This window comes from Pinus tabuliformis, chromosome 4_2 (genome assembly GCF_031772625.1).
Source record: "Pinus tabuliformis cultivar Carrire ecotype Pingquan chromosome 4_2, CPIR1, whole genome shotgun sequence".
NCBI classification, from domain to species: domain Eukaryota; kingdom Viridiplantae; phylum Streptophyta; class Pinopsida; order Pinales; family Pinaceae; genus Pinus; species Pinus tabuliformis.
In genome coordinates, this window is record NC_142304.1 from 534,466,141 (window position 1) to 534,486,663 (window position 20,523).

General features: G+C 40.5%; 1 protein-coding gene across 1 annotated transcript in view; it reads left to right on the forward strand.

The window, feature by feature from the left end:
• The window catches only part of LOC149170401 (transcriptional corepressor LEUNIG-like), a 42,431-nt gene that overhangs the window by 15,277 nt on the left and 6,631 nt on the right, over positions 1-20,523 (forward strand). Inside the window, exon 10 of the mRNA XM_089429010.1 lies at positions 19,840-20,154. Within this exon, the coding sequence (XP_089285136.1) occupies positions 19,840-20,154 (315 nt within the window). The remainder of the gene's footprint in view (positions 1-19,839; positions 20,155-20,523) is intronic.

Below are 20,523 nucleotides of genomic sequence, written 5' to 3' on the forward strand. Positions count from 1 at the left end.
CTACTTTTTTGCATAATTTATATTCACATGCATGCACTAATTACAATTAAATCCATAGATCTTAATGTTTAATAAACTATAATAGTGTAGAATTTTCAAAGTTTTAATATAATATAGTTAGGTTTGTTGTGACGAATTGTCCAGTGGAATATCCACGACAGTTTACGGATCATTTGGTATCAGAGCAGGTTTCTTTGGGTATTTGTGGATATTTGCAGGGATCTAGGTTGGTGGGGTCGAAAATCGTAAAACCCTAATCATGGTTGACGAATTTGTAAACGAACCTCGTGATCTTGCAGAGGTGAGGTTTTCGCGGCTTGAACAACAAGTCGCAGATATAAACTGCAATGTAAACCTCCTCATGGCGGCCCTAAGCAATAAGTTGGGGATATTTGGAGAAGATGGGGGTTCGAATGCAGAGGAAAAATCAGAAGGGGGATCGGGAGATCGAGAAGACACGGAGAACTAGCTGAAGAAAGAACCTGAAAAAGCTTAACCTAGTTCGAGTGCCGTGAATCAATCCCTGTCCAAAATGGAAGCAAAAGTCGATATCAAGTTGTATTACGACGAGATCGATGCTCTGAAGCTAAATCACTGGTTGCAACAATTGGAAGTTTATTTCAACGTCCATCAAATCGAGGAAGGGCAAAAGATCTCATTCGCGCGACTGAAATTAGAGGGCCATGCATTGACTTGGTGGGAGAGCCACACGAAAACCCTGAGGTTGGAGGGAGAACCTCCAGTGACTAAGTGGGAGGATTTCAAAACCCTCATTAAGTCATAGTTTTATCCCATTGGGTATGTGGAGGACCAGTGGATTTGGTGGCATTACTTCAGGCAAAAGCCGGGCCAAAGCGTGCAAGAGTACACCACATAATTTAGAAAGATGGTTATAATGCTGGGTATCTCTCCAAAGAACCCAGATGTATTCCTCAAGTATTTGGGAGCTCTGCACCGCCATTTGCGTGAGCAAGTGATGCTGTTTAAGCCCAAATCGGTGGACGAGGCTTGTGTACAGGCACAATACCTGGAGAACATAGGCCTGAAAAGAGCACAATCAAGTGGATCAAAGCAGACAGAGCAATAATAAGCTTCTAAGGAGGGGAAGAAGAAGCAAAAAGGGGGAAAAGATAAAAAGATGACAACCACAACACACCAATGGAAAGATCCTAGCAACCACTACAACATTGATGGCCATACAGAGGAGAAGTGGTGGAAGTGGCATCCAGAACTAAACCCGAAGAATAAGAAGAAAGATAATAAGAATAAAAATCTCATGGCCACTGATTCGAGCAACCAAGTTGAAAGCAACTCGAACGTGGATGAGAAGATCGTTTGTACATCAGTGCAGAAGGAGGTGAATCTGAGTAGACTTCAGCAGCAAGAAGAGAAATAAATGACCAAACTCTTCCATATAAAGATACAAGTCAAGAACACAAAGATTGATGCTCTGTTTGACTCAGGATTGCAGGCGAATCTCATTGCAACAGAGTTAGTCAAGAAGTTGGCGTTGGAATTTCGTGATCATCCAAACCCATATCCACTTGGATGGGTAAATAAGGATGCAGAGTTGAAGGTAACAAGACAATGCAAAATTATATTTGCTATTAGTGCTGATTTTATTGATGAAGTAGATTTGGATGTGGTTCCCCTTGATGTATGTGGAGTCGTGTTTGGGAGTCATACATGTACATGTGTCATGCAATATTCGTGAGGAGAGCTAACCAGTACCGACTCATCAAGGATGGAAAATTGTTCATCATCAACGCGCACAAAAGCAAGTCGAAAATTTCATTGGCAAGTGCCAACCAAGCCAAAAAATTGATCAATTCCAGCAAAGAAGTATGTTTTATTGTTTTTAAGAGAAAAGTCAATATGAAGAGGAGTCAATAAGAGGCAAGGAATCCTTGGAGGGGTGTACTAAGAAACAGAAACAACAATTGGAGAAGTTGTTACAGGCATAAAAGGATGTGTTCTGAGAACCTAAAGGGTTATCACCTAAGAGAGAAGTGGAGCACGAGATCCAACTATTACCAAACTCGCCATTGCCAAATATTGGGCTGTACAAGCAGTCTGTTATAGAAGTAAGTGAGGTGAAGAAATAGTTGCAGCGGCTGCTGGAACAGGGTGTCATTTGACCAGTACATCACCATGTGGGTCACCCATCATCATTGTGCCGAAGAAGGATGGGATTTGGCGGATGTGTATAGATTACAGGGCATTGAATAAAATCACGCTTAAGAACAGATACTCCTTGCCCGAGACAGATGATCTGCTAGAAGCCTAGATCAGTTGCAACAAACAAAGTATTTCACCAAGCTGGATATCACCAGGTTCAAGTCAAAGAAGAAGATACATGGAAGACCGCCTTCAAAACCAAGCAAGGTTTGTATGAGTGATTAGTTATGTCATTTGGCCTATGTAATGAACCAACTATGTTTATGAGATTAATGAATGATATATTGTGCCCTTTTATAGATTCATTTGTTATTGTCTATCTGGATGATATACTAGTATATAGTGCTACCTAGGAGGAGCATATTTCACATTTGACACAGGTGCTGGAAACATTGAAGAAGCACCAACTGCTAGCAAATCTCAAGAAGTGCGAGTTTGCACAACAGTCTTTGGTGTATCTAGGGTATGTGATCGGTGGAGGAGAACTGAAGATAGATCCTTTCAAGATGGAAATGGTCGGTGCCTACTAATGTTTTTGAGGTTAGGAGTTTCATTGGGGCAACACAGTACCTGAGGAAATTCATATCCTCATTTTCAGCGATAGCAGCATCGCTCCACGCCATAACAACAAGTGGCAAGAGTTTCTAGTGGGGAAAATGTCAATAGAAGGCTTTCGAGGAGCTAAAGAAGAAGATCAGTCAAGCACCAGTTTTGGCATTACCAAACTTGTAGCGGCCCTTTGAAGTGGAGACAAATGCGAGTGGGTATGCTATGGGAGCTGTCTTGATGCAAGGAGGAAGGCCCATTTGCTACCATTCTGAAATATTTCATGGGGCAGTTCTTAACTACCCTACCTACGATAAGGAGCTCTATGCCATGGTGCAAATTGTGAAGAAGTGGAAGCACTATCTGATGGGAAAGGAGACAGTAATCCACACAGATCACTAGCTGTTACAGTACTTGCAAGCCCAAAGTAAGCTACAACAGACCAAGCATTACAAGTGGATGGGGTTTTTATAGCAGTTTCATTTGGTGATCAAGTATAAGAAGGGCAGCACAAACAAGTTGGCCGATATGCTTTCAAGGCCACCCACATAAAATATTACAACTTTGGGGACTCTTATGCACATGGAGCCATTCACCCATGATGCATATAGAGAGGCATATTCAAAAGATGAGGACTTCAAGGAGGTGTATCAGCAGTTGCAGAGTCAGAGTCATGTGCACAATGGCGACAACACCATTGACTACCATCTCTAGGATGGGTTACTCTACAGGCTGGATAAGCTATGTGTTCCTAAAGGTGAGCGTTTGCAGCTGATTAGAGAGGCTCACACCTCCAAGGTTGCAGGGCACTTTGGTGTAGGGAAGACCGTGGCTAACTTGTAGAGGTATGTGTATTGGCCCAAGATGCAAGAGTAGGTAGCTAGGTTCATAAGAGGATGCATTCTTTGTTGTACCAGCAAGCCTAGCAACAGGAAACAGGGTCTATATCATCCCTTACCTGTACTTACTCGTCCTTGGGAAAGCATTTCCATGGACTTTGTGGGAGGTTTACCGACAACCAGGAAGGGACATGACTACCTGTTTGTGGTAGTTGATAGGTTCAACAAGATGTGTGTTCTGATGCCCTGTAAAAAGACCATCAATGGACAAGAAGCAACAAACTTGTTCTTTGGACAGGTCTAGGTGCACTTTGGGATACCAAGGAGCATCATTTCAGATAGGGACACAAGATTTCTCAGTGCATTTTGGACTACATTGTGGGAGAAGATGGACACAAAGTTGAAGAGATCTACAACATTCCATCCACAGACAGATGGGCAGACAGAAGTAGTCAACAAGACTTTGGTGCAACTTCTGAGGGGATACAACCAGAAGCATCCGAAGACTTGGGATGAAAATCTGGTATATATACAACATTCTTATAATAGAGCAGTCCACACTTCTACAGGAAAGTCCCCATTTGAGACTTGTTTTGGATATTTGCCACCTTCACCTTTTGATATTGTATATGGGTAGTAAGGAGTGAGGGAAGATCTTACAGGAGATGCCTTGAGGGCTGAAAAATTTATAGAGAAGATCAGACAGATCCATCTACAAGTACATGAAACACCGTAGAAGTCACAAGAGAAGTATAAGGCTAGGCATGATCAACACAAAACAGAGAAATCATTTAAGGTGGGAGACAAAGTATGGCTACAGTTGAACAAGGAGAGGCTGCAGGGCCCTGGTAAGAAAATCAAGGCTCTACAGTATGGTCCCTTTGAGATACTGGAAAATGTGGGTGATAATGCCTATCGACTCAATTTACCACCATATATGCGCATTTACTCAGTTATGAATTTAGAGAATTTGAAACTCTATGAGCCTTCCATGCTAGATTAGGAAGAGGAACAAGTCCTACCTTCTGTGGAGGATTTGGCACTAGACGCTCAGGCAGAGTTGACAGAAGATACAGTTTTGCAGAAGAGGTCTAGAACTACAAGACAAGGGCAGCATGACCTTTGGCAGATTGGGTTGAAGGGACAACTTCCAGGCAAAGCTAAATGGTACACCAGAGAGGTGGAGGAAAAATTTCCTCACCTCATTCAGTAAAAGCTTTTGGGGACCAAAAGCCTCCCAAAATGGGGAGGTGTGATCCGAATTGGATCATTATATTGTTTGTCATCCATCTCAATGCATTTGGAGTGGAAAAAGTGGAGGAATCAACTCACAGGACCGTTTTTACCGGCGGGACCCAGTTTGGCAAAACAAAGTCTGAACTTTCCGGGAGCGTTTTGAGGCACCAAATGATGTTTTTTGGGGGTAAAACTTTGCCGCTTTATTGTGTCACCTTTGTATGCTATTCTGCACACAGAGACCTTTCCAACGATGCAAGAAACATGTCAATCGGAGTCTGTACGCAAAAGTTATGCCACTCAGAAGTTGACCTTCCTGTTTTCACACCTATAGTTCAGGAGGATGCCGCATCAACCCCCATTATTTATGGAAAAGGGGCTAGCCACGTGTTTGTGTTGTAAAAGGCTCTAGAAGAGTTTATTTTGTAACTCTAGTTAAGAGTTGATGTAGTAAAACTTAACCACTAGTAGGCTATTGCGTTGTGTTATAACCAGGCCAATAGGAGGAAGAGACATTCCATTCTTTCGAGAACATTTTGTTCCATATTTGAGCAAAGATAGCCAGGAGAGATAGGAGGTAGACCACACAGAGAGGATCTGTGCATTGTAGCAGCGCAAGGGCCACAGGGATTACTTCTTTGTATCTGCAGCCATATTTTCAAACAGAGAAAGAGAGCGAAGAAGCCTCATCTTCCAGTTGAGTTTTCTCCCGAAAGGGTTTCCCAGAGAGCATATCTTGTGTCTTGTGGGTGTGTGCGCTTATTTTGTCGTTCTCTACTTTTTTGCATAATTTATATTCGCATGCATGCACTAATTATAGTTAAATCCACAGATCTTAAAGTTTAATAAATTGTAATAGTGTTGAATTTCCAGAGGTTTAATATAATATAGTTAGATCTATTGTGACGAATTGTCCAATGGAATATCCGCAACAGTTTACGGATCATTTGTTGCTATACCATTTCTCATGAGAAGTCATATTTGATATAACATCATTAGGTGTTCTATTGATGATATGGGTTGCACAAACTATCGTGCCTCTCCAAATGAAAGCTTCATTGTCTTGGAGTGAAGCATGCAACAAACCATTTCCATGATGACCCTATTCTTCTATTTTGCTACTTCATTTTGTTGTGTTTAGTGTAAGGAATGGTTTTTTGCAAATAGATGCCTTGAAATATGAGAAATGATTCGAAAGTATTACTAATATATTTACTTTCATAGTTAAGTTCAGACACTTGATCTTTCTATTGCCTTGATTTGTTAGAGATTTGAATCCCTAGAACATTTTTTTAAAAACTAAAATAGGAATATTATATTATATTAAAAGGTTATAGCTAATGCTAACATCATTATACAAAAAGATAGTTGCAAAGTTTTAGAGCCTAATATTAAGCCACCGCCTGATACTACATAACAAAGTTTGCAATTGACTAAAAATAAACATTCCAGATTTTGCTACAAGTAGCATGTTTGACAAAAACACCTAAAATCCTAAACATGACAATTGACGGAAGACGTGAAAAGTATTCGCTTCTTGACTAATTGAGACTCTTCACTAGAAATTCCTCACAAAATGCCTTGGAAAAGGCATTCTAGAAGAAAAGCACACAAGAAAGAAGACGATGGAGAAACATATTGGAGAGATCACCTTCCACGAAAGCCCTTTCAAATTACCTTCACTTAGAACTAGAGAATAAGATCGAAAACGTAGAAGCCAAACTAACATCCTTTATTAGAATCCCTTGAAAAATTCTTGAAATTGTGCTTGATTAGAATCTCTTGAAAAATCCCCGAAATTGGAATAAAACGACCAGGATCCTAGACAAGCCACCTTGCTACAGAGAAATCACTTACTAGGAGGCTTGACACTTGAAGGCCTCAGTAAAAAATGTTCGCAATTCCTTTCCTCTTTTGTTCCATTATTCCACAGAGTTGCCAAATTTCATATTGAAGCATTAATTAAATAAAGACATGGTTAAGGCTTGCATGCGAGAGAGGTCGAGTCTTCTCCTCGTTACTCATCAAAATATAGTTGACATGTTTGATGTGGAATCATGAGGTTAGTAGATGTTGTTTGATGTGCCAAATTAATCCAAGACCTTAGGGGATGTTGCATAGAGTTCACCCCATTTTTTCATACTCTACTTTGATTAATTTGGTGGCCTTTTTGGCCCGAAGATTAGCTCTTCTATGTTGAGTTCTCACTTCACGTGATCGAAAGAGATTTTTCTTATTGTGCTTGTGTCATGTCCCTTCTCAAATACATTTGTAACAGGGTGCTGCTACACAATTTTGGCTAAGGAAGAGAACCCATCATTTTCGACTTAGGGACTTAGGAGGCAATTCACTTAAGAGGCAATTCGACTTTATTTGGTTGCTAGTGGAATGTGGGGGCCACCCACACGGGAGTTCGAATTGGCCCATTCGAACAACTTGGAGGGAAAGCGAATAGGTGGATGGAGGGGCCCACATGAGGTCACGGAGACCCAAGGAGTTATAAGGAGGGAGCAACTCTCATTTTGGATTCAAAATTACTTGACTGTTCTCTTTGCTGCTTAGTCGAGTCAACCGGCTGTTTAGCCACAAATCCCTCAAGCGGGAGATTTAATCTCTACTTCGGGGGACCATCCGTGCCCGCCCTAGAGAGGCAGTTCCATAAGTATTTCAGGAGTTCTGGGAGTGTGTTACAGCACTGCCATTCAACCACAACAGGGAGTGCGTAATTCTGGCTAGTTGGAGAATACACAGGGGGGTTTGGAGCTATCAATGATCAAGCATTTGCCGGGAGAGTCAGAGAATTGGGAGAGCAGCAAAGGGCCAACCTTTCTTGTGAGTTTTGGAGCCAATAGAGCCAACGTCCCAACAATTCGAATTAATGGGCTTGGGGACAACGTAGAGGGCCAGTCCAACAATTTCGTGGAGCTAAGGAGCAGGTGCCATAGGTCGGAAGCCCATCTGGGAAGTTAGGGGATTGATAGCAGAGGTCAGCCCAGCACTTTGGGTCCATTTCCGGGAGGATTTACAGGCAGATTCCAGCAGGCCGAGTTTTGCAGTTGCAGCTGAAGTTGGGCTCCAAGGGGGTCGAATTTCAGAAGTCTAAACCAACCAAATTCCTTTCTGGGTTTTTCTGGGTTTTGGGCAAGGATCACACTCCTAATTTTATAGAATTTTTTGGGCAGATCTAAGGGGTCAAACAAGGGTCCCAACTGAGCCAACAACTAGAGGAGCTAAGGGGAATTTGGGCCAAAATTCCAAGGTCAACATTTGGCCAATTCCTTCGTGGGTTTTTTGGGTTTAGGCCAAGGAGCAAGGAGTTGAAATCTCATAATTTTCTGAGCACGGGAAGCAGTGATTCCAACCCTTCGAAGTCAAGACAAAATAATTTTCTGGGGCAACACAATTTAGTTTGGTGCAACAGTTGTAGCAACCTTCAGGTCAACATTTTCTCACCTGGGTTTTGTCATGCTTGTCCATTGAGACAAGCCCAGGTGCACCATTCTATTTTACTATTGTATTTTCTCCTGAAGAAGTAATAAAATGGCTCAACAGTTCTCTATTTCCAGTGTTTCCATGGGTGCTTAATGTATATTTCGTTTTTTTGATTGCTGGATTGTTTGCATGCTTTGTATATCACTTATATTCCTATTTAGGAACATTACAATGGTATCAGAGCCATAATCTTGGCTCAACTTGTGGGAAAGATTAGAATCAAACAACATGGCGGTCACCTGGAATGAGGTGGTGAGGATACAACAAATGATGATTGATGTGGGGAAGAAGTTGATTCATTCCTCAGTTGGGAATCCAAACATGATTGCAATTGATGTGGAGTTATTGGGGGAGAACTGGAGGGCATACCAATCATTGGGTTATGACATTCAAGCGTCCCTCTCTTTTTGGGAATTCTGTGAACTAAGGGGTATGCACAAACCAATGGAGATTCAATGGGATTTTGCAAGGATGATGAGAATTATCAAGGAAAAAGATGAAAGAGTAGTTGAAGGGGCCATGGTTGGCAAGGATACAGTTGAGTATACACCCATGGATGAAGAATCATCCGTTGATGACGTATTCGGGGTTGTGACCGAGTCCTCAGGTGATAACAATGCACCACAGGTTAATGAGGTTCCGAAAGATAGCTCCACTATTGTTGAGGAGCCGATAGGTATAGAGTCCTCTAGATCTATGACGAAGTTGCCAGACGACAGTCGCCTACAACTGACTGGTGAGCATGTCGTTCATATCGGGTTGTCTATGGAGGAGCAGTTGAAGGCTCATGTCGAGCCCGTGATGGAGAAGGATGTGCAGCCATCCCTTGGGAGCTCCTCTAATGGTGCATTAGAGGAGCTTGCCAGATGAGGATGCCACTTGGGAGGGTGAGGATATTTTGGAGCACTCGGATTTGAGGTTGCTTGAGGGCAAGCAACATTTGGGAGGGGAGGACTGTCATGTCCCTTCTCAAATACATTTGTAACAGGGTGTTGCTACACAATTTTGCACAATTTTGGCTAAGGAAGAGAACCCATCATTTTCGACTTAGGGACTTAGGAGGCAATTCAACTTTATTTGGTTGCTAGTGGAATGTGGGGGCCACCCACATGGGAGTTCGAATTGGCCCATTCGAATAACTTGGAGGGAAAGTCGAATAGGTGGATGGAGGGGCCCACATGAGGCTAGGGAGGCCCAAGGAGTTATAAGGAGGGAGCAACTCTCATTTTGGATTCATTCTTACACCTTGCAATCAAAATTACTTGACTGTTCGCTCTATTGTTTAGCTGAGTCAACCGACTGTTTAGCCACGAATCTCTCAAGTGGGAGATTCAACCTCTACTTCGGGGGACCATCCGTGCCTGCCCTAGAGAGGCAGTTCCATAAGTATTTTAGGAGTTCCGGGAGTGTGTTACAACACTACCATTCAGCCACAACAGGGAGTGCGTATTTCTGGCTAGCTGGAGAATACACAGGGGGAGTTTGGAGCTATCAGTGATCAAGCATTTGCCGGGAGAGTTAGAGGACTAGGAGAGCAGCAAAGGGCCAACCTTGTGAGTTTTAGAGCCAATAGAGCCAGCATCCCAGCAGTTCCAATTACTGGGCTTGGGGACAGTGTAGAGGGCCAGTCCAACAATTTCTTGGAGCTAAGGAATAGGTGCCATAGGCTGGAAGCCCATCCGGGAAGTCAAGGGATTGATAACAGAGGTCAGTCCAACACTTTGGGTCCATTTCCGGGAGGATTTACAGGGAGATTCCAGCAGGTCGAGTTTTGTAGTTGTAGTTGAAGTTGGGCTCCAAGGGGGTCAAATTTCAGAAGTCTAAACCAACGAAATTCCTTTTTGGGTTTTGGGCAAGGATCACACTCCTAATTTTATAGAATTTTCTGGGTAGATCTAAGGGGTCAAACAGGGGTCCGAACTGAGCCAGCAGCGAGAGGAGCCAAAATTTCGAGGTCAACATTTGGCCAATTCCTTAGTGTGTTTTTCTGGGTTTAGGCCAAGGAGCAAGGAGTTGAAATCTCATAATTTTTTGAGCATGGGAAGCATTGATTCCAACCCTTCGAAGTCAGCAGACAAAACGGTTTTTTGGGGCAGCGCAATTCAATTTGGTGCAACAATTGTAGCAGCCTTCAGTTCAACATTTTCTCTCCTGGGTTTTGTCATGCTTGTCCAATGAGACAAGCCTAGGTGCACCGTTCTATTTTGCTATTGTATTTTCTCATGAAAAAGTAATAAAATGGCTCAACAGTTCTCTATTTCTAGTGTTTCCATGGGTGCTTAATGTATATTTCGTTTTTCTGATTGCTGGATTGTTTGCATGCTTTGTATATCACTTATATTCTTGTTTAGGAACATTACAACTTGCCTTCCTTTTAGCTTGAGCTATGACTATGATGAGGTGTTGCTATCCATTGGTTATGATTTCCCAAGCACATCTTTAATGATAATTGGCCACTTATGACAACTGATGTTCTAACCTTGGTTTGCTTGGCTAGAGAAGACCTTTTAGAAGGGAAAATTCTTTTGCCAAATTGTTTGGAACTTCCATAATACCCAATGCTGCATAAGATGCTACCCTTTTACCTCTCATATCATCATATAGAATGCCCCCTGCACCTACTACCCTGTGATTTCTTTTTGGAGTAGCGTCAAGGAATGAGAGGAATGATTTTTGATTTATCTTCATTCAAGAAATTCCTAAAACTCCATATGTATTTTCCGTTGAGGATAGCTATTTGGTTTTGAATGAAGGGGGAATGAAGATTTATTTTGAATTCTAAAATTGCTTAAACCATACCTCCTTGTCATTCTCCAAGGGTTGTTCGTCAATCAAAATTTTGAGTTTGCAGTTGATGTGTTCTGATAAGAGCCTCTTTACCATGGCAACAATTGTATTTGAGTTCACCAAAGTTTGATTAAATATTGTCGTAGATCTTCTAATACAAATAATCTAGGAGACCATTCCACAAACTTTGGAGAATGTTTTTATTTATGATTGAACCTCTTTAGGAATTGCCTGAAATTGCAAACATATCCCTCTAGGAGGAAAGCCATCTCGCATGATGGTTGAGGCTAACAAAGACCACATACTAAACCTTCCTTGAGTAATATCTCTTAGTGTATGGATGATGAATTGGTTCTTCATCCCTTGGATAAAGTGGACACTTAGATGGCCCTTGAATTTTTATTTTTTGTAGGTTATTTGATGTTAAAGTTTACTGTGCATCATTGTCCAACAAAATAGATTAATCTTTTAAAGTCCATCACTATGTCGGATTCGATTCCAAATTGGAGTTGTTAAAAAAGAGAAAGGGATAAGATTTGATGAAGCTAACCATCTTTGACTCTATATTCCAAATCTTACCACGCCCATCTATCCCTAGTTTGAAGATCCTATCGTGTGCATCCACTAATAGTTGAGAGAAACTTTGGAACCAAAATGTGGAGCAACTTAGGAGGATCCCCTATTTTCTAGGCCATCCATCAGCGTGAGCTCTCTAACCATAGTGATATTTGAATAAGGATTTGAAATTTTGTCCATCTAGCCAAGTTTTTAGGGGAAGCATTTATGGATTGTGGATTAGAGGTTATTGTTCTAGAGTCTAGAATACCTTGTAGCTGTTCAAGATCTAAGTGCTCTTGGATTGAACTATAGGGTCATTCAGTAATTTCCATATATGGGAGCCTCTTTGGCTCTCCTTTATGATATTAATGCATTTTTTTCTTACCCTCTTGAAGTACTTTGCTATATAAATTTTTCCCACTAATTTGCTCTACCAGATATGTACCTCCATATCAATTTGGTGCCCATTGCAAGGTTCATAAAGGATGGGTTCTTTATCCCTAATTCCCCTATGTCTTTTGGAGCCCTAATTTTTTTTTGATCTCTTTGCCCATTTACTGCATAATCCCCACCAGAGCCAACATAGTACATTGGTAGAGTGAAAGAGCATATAGGACGAACTTTATTAAAAGCCCTTTTTTGTAGGATTTAACCATTGATATCCCATTGGCTAAATTTAGCTTTTATCATCTCTATAATGCTTTGCCATGATTTTGGAGAGGGGCTACCAAGAGCTATAAGCATTCCTAAATATTTGAAAGAGGACCAATTTTAGAGCATGCAAATTGCGAAATCATGAAAATAATTTATCACGTGAGGGCTTATATTCCATCCAAGTATTTGATATTTTTGATGGTTGATCTCTATTAATTTTAGCTTAACATGTTTTTTGCTTAGGACAGTTACTTTATTAATCCATTGGCCCATTATTATTTCATTAGAATTCCATTAGCAATCACATTAATCAATATCATATGACAATAACTGATGAAAGAACAACAACCATAAATGTAGAAGACAAGCCAAGACAAGAGGACACCGTGATTTAGGTTTAAAGCCAGGGGAAAACCCCACAAGGGGGAAAACCCACATATCTTTTCTTCTTGATAATATCAAATGTTCAGAGAGAGAGAAATCCATAAGTACAATGATACATTAGTCAAATTCAATAGATTGACTTGACATAGATGATCCCAATCTACTATCCAAAAGTCAAAGTCACATTTGCAGAAGTCAACAACAGTCAATGTAGTAGTCAACAACAGTCAAATCTACCCTAACTAGTCAACAGTCAAAGCTACCCTAACTAGTCAACAGTGAATGTTCAACAACCCAATCAAATCAGCCCAATCTATTCGGTCAAAGGAGAAAGAAATTTGCTCTCTCTAGGCAGTGAAAGTGTAGTGAACGCAACCTTCAAAATTTTGGTCAAAACTTGTTCAACAAATTGCAGTCAAAAATGCCTCAGACCTGTGGTCAACCTTGCAGTCAACACAGGTTAAACACCTCAATTTGCCTTGGTTCTTGTGCCCACAATTGCAGCCTAGCTCGCAGAGTAATAATCCATCAAAATCACAGTCAAACAATTGGTCAAAGTGCCTGGTCAACACTGCTCTGTGCACTGGAAAGGTCAACTATAGAAACCACAAACATAGAAAATCACATGAAATTCATCCTCCAAAAATTCACGTGTGGGAGAGAGATAGCTTCCCAAAGAAAGTCGAATCCATCACGAGAGGAAAGAGAAAATCATGTGTGTGATGATGCTGAAATGGAGTGAACTCATCTTATATTTATACAAGTCAATGTGGGTCAAAGGTCACATCTCTTGGACTTCATGAGCCTACATGACTGTGGGGCCGACCTTGACCAAAAATAACATTGTGGGCTTGACTTCAAAAATGCATTTCCGCCTGTCAGAATCCATCGTCCCTTAGGTCAAAATTGGTCCTCTTGGGAAGAGGAATCCAATGTCATCATCATTTCATACAAAGGCACTCTCTATAGTGGAATTTGACCGTAGTTGACCATTTTTAACACTCCCTCTCAACTAAGGGGAATTCCATTTGTCAATACCCTTCATCACGTTGCCATCATGCTAATTATCATATCGTTGACATCATAATCATCATGTACTATGATTGCATCTCATCTCTGTTGAAGATTTGATATCATAGATCAAGAAGAAAAGATCCTGGAAGGTGAGTCATAAGACCTTGCCACCTTCAGAAATGACAAAGGCAAATCCTCATGTCCAGGGGTAGAACGCCATCCAAGCTTGATCCCAGATCAAGACCGTGCTGAACACCATCCATCTTAGTAATAGGAAGTACGACAATATACGATGCGTCCATCAGTTGTGCTATGGTCCCTAACCATTCTTCCCAACTCATTGGCCAGATGAGAGTTACTTCCCATGTGTCCTAGACTACATGGGTAGGATGATGTTGGGGCAACAACAGGGAAAGAATAAATCACATCTTGCTCACAACCACATGTAGGAAAGGATAAACCACATCCTATAGTCACATGTCACATCCATCATAGGGAAAGGATAAACCACATCCTACACGTATGCAAAGCACTGGTAGTAGGCAAAGGATGCACCGCGTCCTACATGCACTCCAACCAACAATTGTAGGAAGGATCCTACACGTGGGAAAGGATGAACCACGTCCCACCAACATGTCCACATGTGACAATCGACATATGCCTATATGCATCTCTTACTGGGGTAAACACGTATAGGGAAAGGATGAACCACATCTTGTACATAGCGAACCCATAGGGAAAGGAGTGAACCACATCCTATGGTCGCATATAGCTCCAAAAAGTACCCCAAGCCCCCAGGAGCTCCCAGAGCTCAATGTTCCGCTGGGACCCTCATAGTAGGGTCTATCCATGACTCTTAACCTCTCTCTGAAGGAAGATAATCTTGACCTTACCAAGAGGCTATGCAAGGATGACAGTAATCTGCACATCCAACTAGAAATGATAGAGCTTGATTGCTCTCCGCTGTACCATATCCAAATAGAGAGGTACCCAATACTTGGAGCTGTCGTGGAACATGGATTCTCTGAAAAAATGAATCCCACTCAAGAATATCGCAATATACAACGGTGGTTACTAGCACGTGCTCAAATGGCTCACTAAAGAGCTTCCTCAACCAACTGGCTTTATAATAAGCCATACTTGCTGCTATATACATTCAGCCTCAAAAGTGCTTCCAGAGCAACCGAATCAAAAGACATAGAACATCACACTGCCAACCGAGCCAACATCAGAATATCCATGGAATCTTAGATTCCGGTAGTGTATCTCAGATTATAGATAATAGAATCACAGAGATATCTCAATAAGCAACTATCCAATATATGAGGCTCATCCATAGATCGACCTAGAGTCTTCATAGCGAGGCATATGATTGATAGGGTGTTTATCAAGAACACCAGGATCCCACAAGATATACATATGCAGACCAACAACTTCTCCATCTCATCAGACCTTTAAGTGCAGGGAATAGTGCATCAAGGCTAGGTCTTCCATCTTGACTTTAAAAGTCAACTCCCTCTTACATTGATAAACGAGAGGGTCATCAATCAAACATCATCATTAGCTGAATGTTTACAATCCAACCAACATGGCTTGTCCATAACTACCTTTGAATATAGGGAAAGTGACCTTGCCAAAACATAATCATCGATCCACTTGTATCCTGTCCCTTTTCCTGATATAAACCCTTAGGTCCATGTGCCAAAGTCATCAATCATAATCATGCAACTTCCATGCAGCCTCTCAAGTAACAAGGATATATCAAGGCATCATCAGAGTCATCATAATCATAATCAACTGCCATGACTTGCCTTCATCAATAAACATCGGGCAAGAAGAGTCATCGGGTCATACTGCCAGGGATTCTATAGCTCCCTCTGAAGCCTTGCTTCACGTGATCATCTAGCTTTCAATCATGAGCTTCTCATGCAAGGGATGAGACTTTCCACGAGGCAACTGCAACAACAAACTTCTAGGAAGCTTGCTTCAGATCAGAGAGTAAACTCTGAAGAATCATCATGGTCCTTCTTCAACCAGAGTGAAGAAATCCTCCCATGAGATTATCCCAAAACAACTGCATTATCCTTCATTGCTAGATGACTGCAACCAACGCATTAAATCACCCAATCCATGATGAGGAGGGGTCCTTCGCATCTAGGCATCCATATTCATAAGACCGTCCTTCATAAGATCTTGGCTCAACGCATCAAAGTGCCCAATGACCCAATCAAGATGCCAAAATTAGGGTCCTCACAGTTCCCTCTGCTCATCGTGCTTGCCAAGACATAGGATTTGCCATGCACATCCTTCTTCCAATGCTTTCTTCATGAGGCACCTGCAATAGCCATAGACAAGCACTACCAAGCACAATATGTGATCATAAAAGCATGAGATACGATCTAGGGTTTTCATACACTAATGGAGGATGGAATTCAAAACATCATCCTCATCAATCATACCCTAGAATCCACAAACCCAAAAAATCAAAAGAAAGGGTTTCTTATGAGGGAACATAATAGGGTTAGGGTTTCATATGTGAGCTAGGGTTTCCCATGAACCATCTAGGGTTCTTATTCAAATCAAACCCTCCATCAAAAGACCCTTAAAACAAATAAAAATAAATGCATTGCACGTACCTTGAGAGATACCATACCTCTGATTTTACGTTCATACAGGCTGATACAAGGGTTTGCTCCAAAGTGCTTTGCACTTCTTCCATCTGCTAGACTTTTAAGGGTACTATCACCCTTATCCAAAGGTGCCAACATAAAGGAGCTACATACTTTTCTTAGATGAACTTCCTTTGCTTCAACTGCTAGACAAAAATAGGATCACATGGAGGGCTGCCACTAAACCTTCTCAACAAAATCACATCAGCTACTAGATAATGAGCAGCTTAGTCAACAATATGACATTATGGAGGGCTTTTACTATTCTTCAAAAATCATTTTCAAATTGATGTCTAAAGAGACCATCCCTTCTCATAACTGCATCCTCTATTTTCATTGACTTCAGGGCACCTTTTATGAAGGCTTCAAAGACATGAATATATATTCCTTATTGATTTGCAAGTCAGCTTCAATGGAACTGGCTTATAACACTTGTTTGTGTATATATATGCGCTTGTAATAGTGATAAGGACTCAACCTCTTCTTCAATACACAGAATAAGGTTCCTTGATTTTACTGATATGGATGATATAGGATGCCCACTGATTGCTTTTTCAAGGCTACAATTCATACCTTGCAAATATGCATACAAGATCTCAACTGTTTTAAACTATGGAGGGCCTTAGTACACAAAATAGCGTTGCTTGATTTCATTGATATGGATGACATAGGATGCTCACTGATTGTCATTTCAAGGCTACAATTCATACCTTGCAAATATATGCATACAAGATCTCATCTTTTTTAAATTATGGAGGGCCTTAGTACTGTCCTTTAAAAGATTCTTGGCATCCTTACAAACTTGTGGAATGAGAAGTCCACCACCTTTATTCTTTTATAGCCTGGAGATCAAGAAATCACAGCCTCGATGGTCAGCCAAATTCACAGAGCGTGATAGTATCTAGCAGTGCTTTATGTGACATAGGCTTCTCGGCCTTATTACAAGCATAAGGAATAAGTAGGCATCTTCTGAGATAAAACAATCAGCATAACCAATTTTTTTTTTCTCGTCAATAACTCAGAGAACAAAGAGGCATGAATAGGCTGGATTCACTGTCTGAATTGAAGAGCGAGAGAGAGAATAATAGACAAAGTTCATTGAGCCATAACATTTGGCCTCCATACCACACGATCGCAGAAGAGAGTAATCCAAGGTTGTCTTCATGAAATGACCTTTGACATATTCTTATGTTCTTGCACTTTTCTTGTTCTGTTAGGAGAATAAAGTTATTTTCAAAAGACTGAGACTTTTCGAAAAGCATACTTATGCCCATAATGTAAAAGAGAGACAACTCCATTGCATAGCAGACCTTTTAGTGCTTCTTGTACTTAGAACAATAGGAACACTTGGCTCCCTCTCAATGGTTCAAAGAACTAGGCCACCGACTCGGTTCTTAATTGCTTCACAGGACTCTCTTTAATTCATTGATCAAATCCAAATAAAGATATGTATTTTTAGAGTGATAATTAACACAACATACTTTGATTGTAGCTCTTCTATCAAACTACCATTGATTTGATCCTCAACAAATATGCTTGTTGGACATCCTTGTACATGCCACAAGAAGAAAAAACTTATCAGTATTAAGACCAGAGACTCGTGTTTTTATTAATTTGTTGAATATGTTTATCACTTTTTTAATGATAATTTTCAATTTTGCCATCTAAAACAATATTTAAAAAAAGAGATTTTAAGTTTTAAAAATTTGTTGTTTCCCTGTTCTCTAAGATTTTAACTACCGAGGAAGCCAAATCTCATAATGCTCCATAATGCCTGATTTTTATTAATTTGTTAAATAGGTTTATCATTTTAATTACTCTTGATGATTTATTTTATTAATTTGTTAAATATGTTTATCATTTTAATTACTCTTGATGATTTGCCATTTACAAAAATCTATGCTATTTTTCATTTTTTCAATTTGTGGTTTCAGTGTTTCCTAAGATTTCGAGCAGTTGTGTGTGTTTTTTAATACTCTATAGAAAAATACCTGTAATTCCACTCATAAAAATAAAATAAATTACACTTTGCATATACACTGTGAGTCTATTCAAGAAATTTTTACTCCGGTGGCAATATGTACATGCCACAAGAAGCAAAAACTTATCAGTATTAAGACCTGAGACTAACAGACGCTAAAAATACATACACAATCAATTACAGGGCTGAATCCCCCCATGAAATGGCAGGTGACATATACAGGAGAAATCTGGCAGAAAACCCCTATACATAGGAAACCACCATACAGGGCCAAGAGTCCCCATACAAACAACATGACATCCATAAAATCCAGCTCAAAAAGTCACTGACAAGTAGACCCGCAGGACAAAATGCTGAGCAGCAAAAAAGTGAGCTAAGGACGACGAATATTGTAAGGTGATGGCGATGAAGACACAACAACTGAAGTGCTGATGCAGCATCAAAGCAGACAGCAGAAAAACCCCAAAGAAACCCCACTGGAGCAGAGGCAGCGATGGCGGCTTCAGGCAGGCAGGCCAACGAGGGTCACACCAGCAAGACGATGGAGGCAAAGGATCCAAATGGACGACCCCGTAGAAATCCACAGGATCAGCTCACGAGCAAAAAATAAGGCAGTGATGGAAAGACAGCACCCCAAAAATCCCCAAATGAACCGGCTGCAGCAGCAAACGAAGGCAGTAGCAGCCAGGGCACAGGCATCTGGCGCACCAGAATCGACATCGAACCCCAGTCCAGAACAGAAGCCCAAAGGAACCCTAGCCGCCCCTGCTTCACTATGCTCCTTCACCTAGTGTCAAGTAGTTGTGTTGCATATACTGTCCCTGTTTTAGAACCCGTGGCCATTTCCAAATTTCATGCAACTTAGGTTTCAAGTTTTCTGTCGTTATATCTTGGTTCTGTTTTTTAAATGATTAGTATTTAGATATCTTATATGTGACGTGCTGTACACCATATCTACACCCACCAACTCTGGCCACAGCTTGTAACTGATTTTCAGGTGCAGAGTGGCCTTTCTTTTAGCCCAATTTGACCTTTCCATGGTGTATATGTGCACCGATTTTAGAATTTTCTTTGAAACTATTGTTTGCAAGTATATCCCAAATAGAAGGTCAAGTTATTGTTGAACATGAGTTTCTTTTGTCTGTTTAATAAGTTCACCAAAGAACCATATTCCATTATTGATGGTTGGTTGAAATGGCAACTGAAAAAGTTATTTGAGATAAAACATTTTCTGGGCAATTGAACATGCATTCAAAATTGCATATTGCTCTTTAAAGCTAAGCATTTCATGTTTAAACTGTTTAACGAGAAAGCTTCTCATAGACATTTGACTGCTGAAATTTAGTTTAGAAATGTGTTTCTTTCCTTGCAGAACATGTTCTGTTGTAACTTCATACTCCATTCTTCTTTGATTTGTTCCATCATATCCAAAAATGAAATTTTGCAAAGGTAGCTATGTTTACTGCAATGTTGTTTAATGTTCTGTCTTCTTTTATTATAGGGTCTAGATCATATTCGACCTGGGCTTTTACAATCACAGAAGTCGTTTATTCAGTCTCCGCAGCAGTATCATCAACTTCAGATGCTGACTCCACAGCAACAACAGATGATGCTCCAAGCTCAAGGAACTTTAACATCACCTGCAGGCACCCCCCTTCTTAATGAAATCGAAAGTAGAAAGCTTCGGATGATTTTGAGTAGTAGAAATGTTCTTCCAGGCAAGGATGGCCAGCCCAGTGCCATGGGTGATGTAATTCAGAATGCTGGTTCTCCACTGTCAAGAGGTGCTTCATGTGAAACAGATATTTTATTTAAGGTAAATACATTTGTGGCGGGGATTTATTTGATAGTTAAATGAATTAGGCCCTTTCAATCCACCTGTTTAGTGTTTAAATTGATGTAGTATTAGTGGTTTGGATAATTTCAATTACAGGACTTTGGTTTTTTAATTTGTTTTAGAGTACTGATAACAGGTCATAAAATTTATTTTTTTCCTATTTTTATATCATTATTTTCTCTGAATTTTTTTAATCACCCATATTTGGAAAATGTTGCAAATTGTTTATTTTACTATAATACATTTATTACACCATATGCCTTCTTTTCCTATTTTAGCTGTGATGAATATGAACCTTCTGGACTGACCTCCTTTATCTACAATGGTTTACATTTACATGTCCCATTT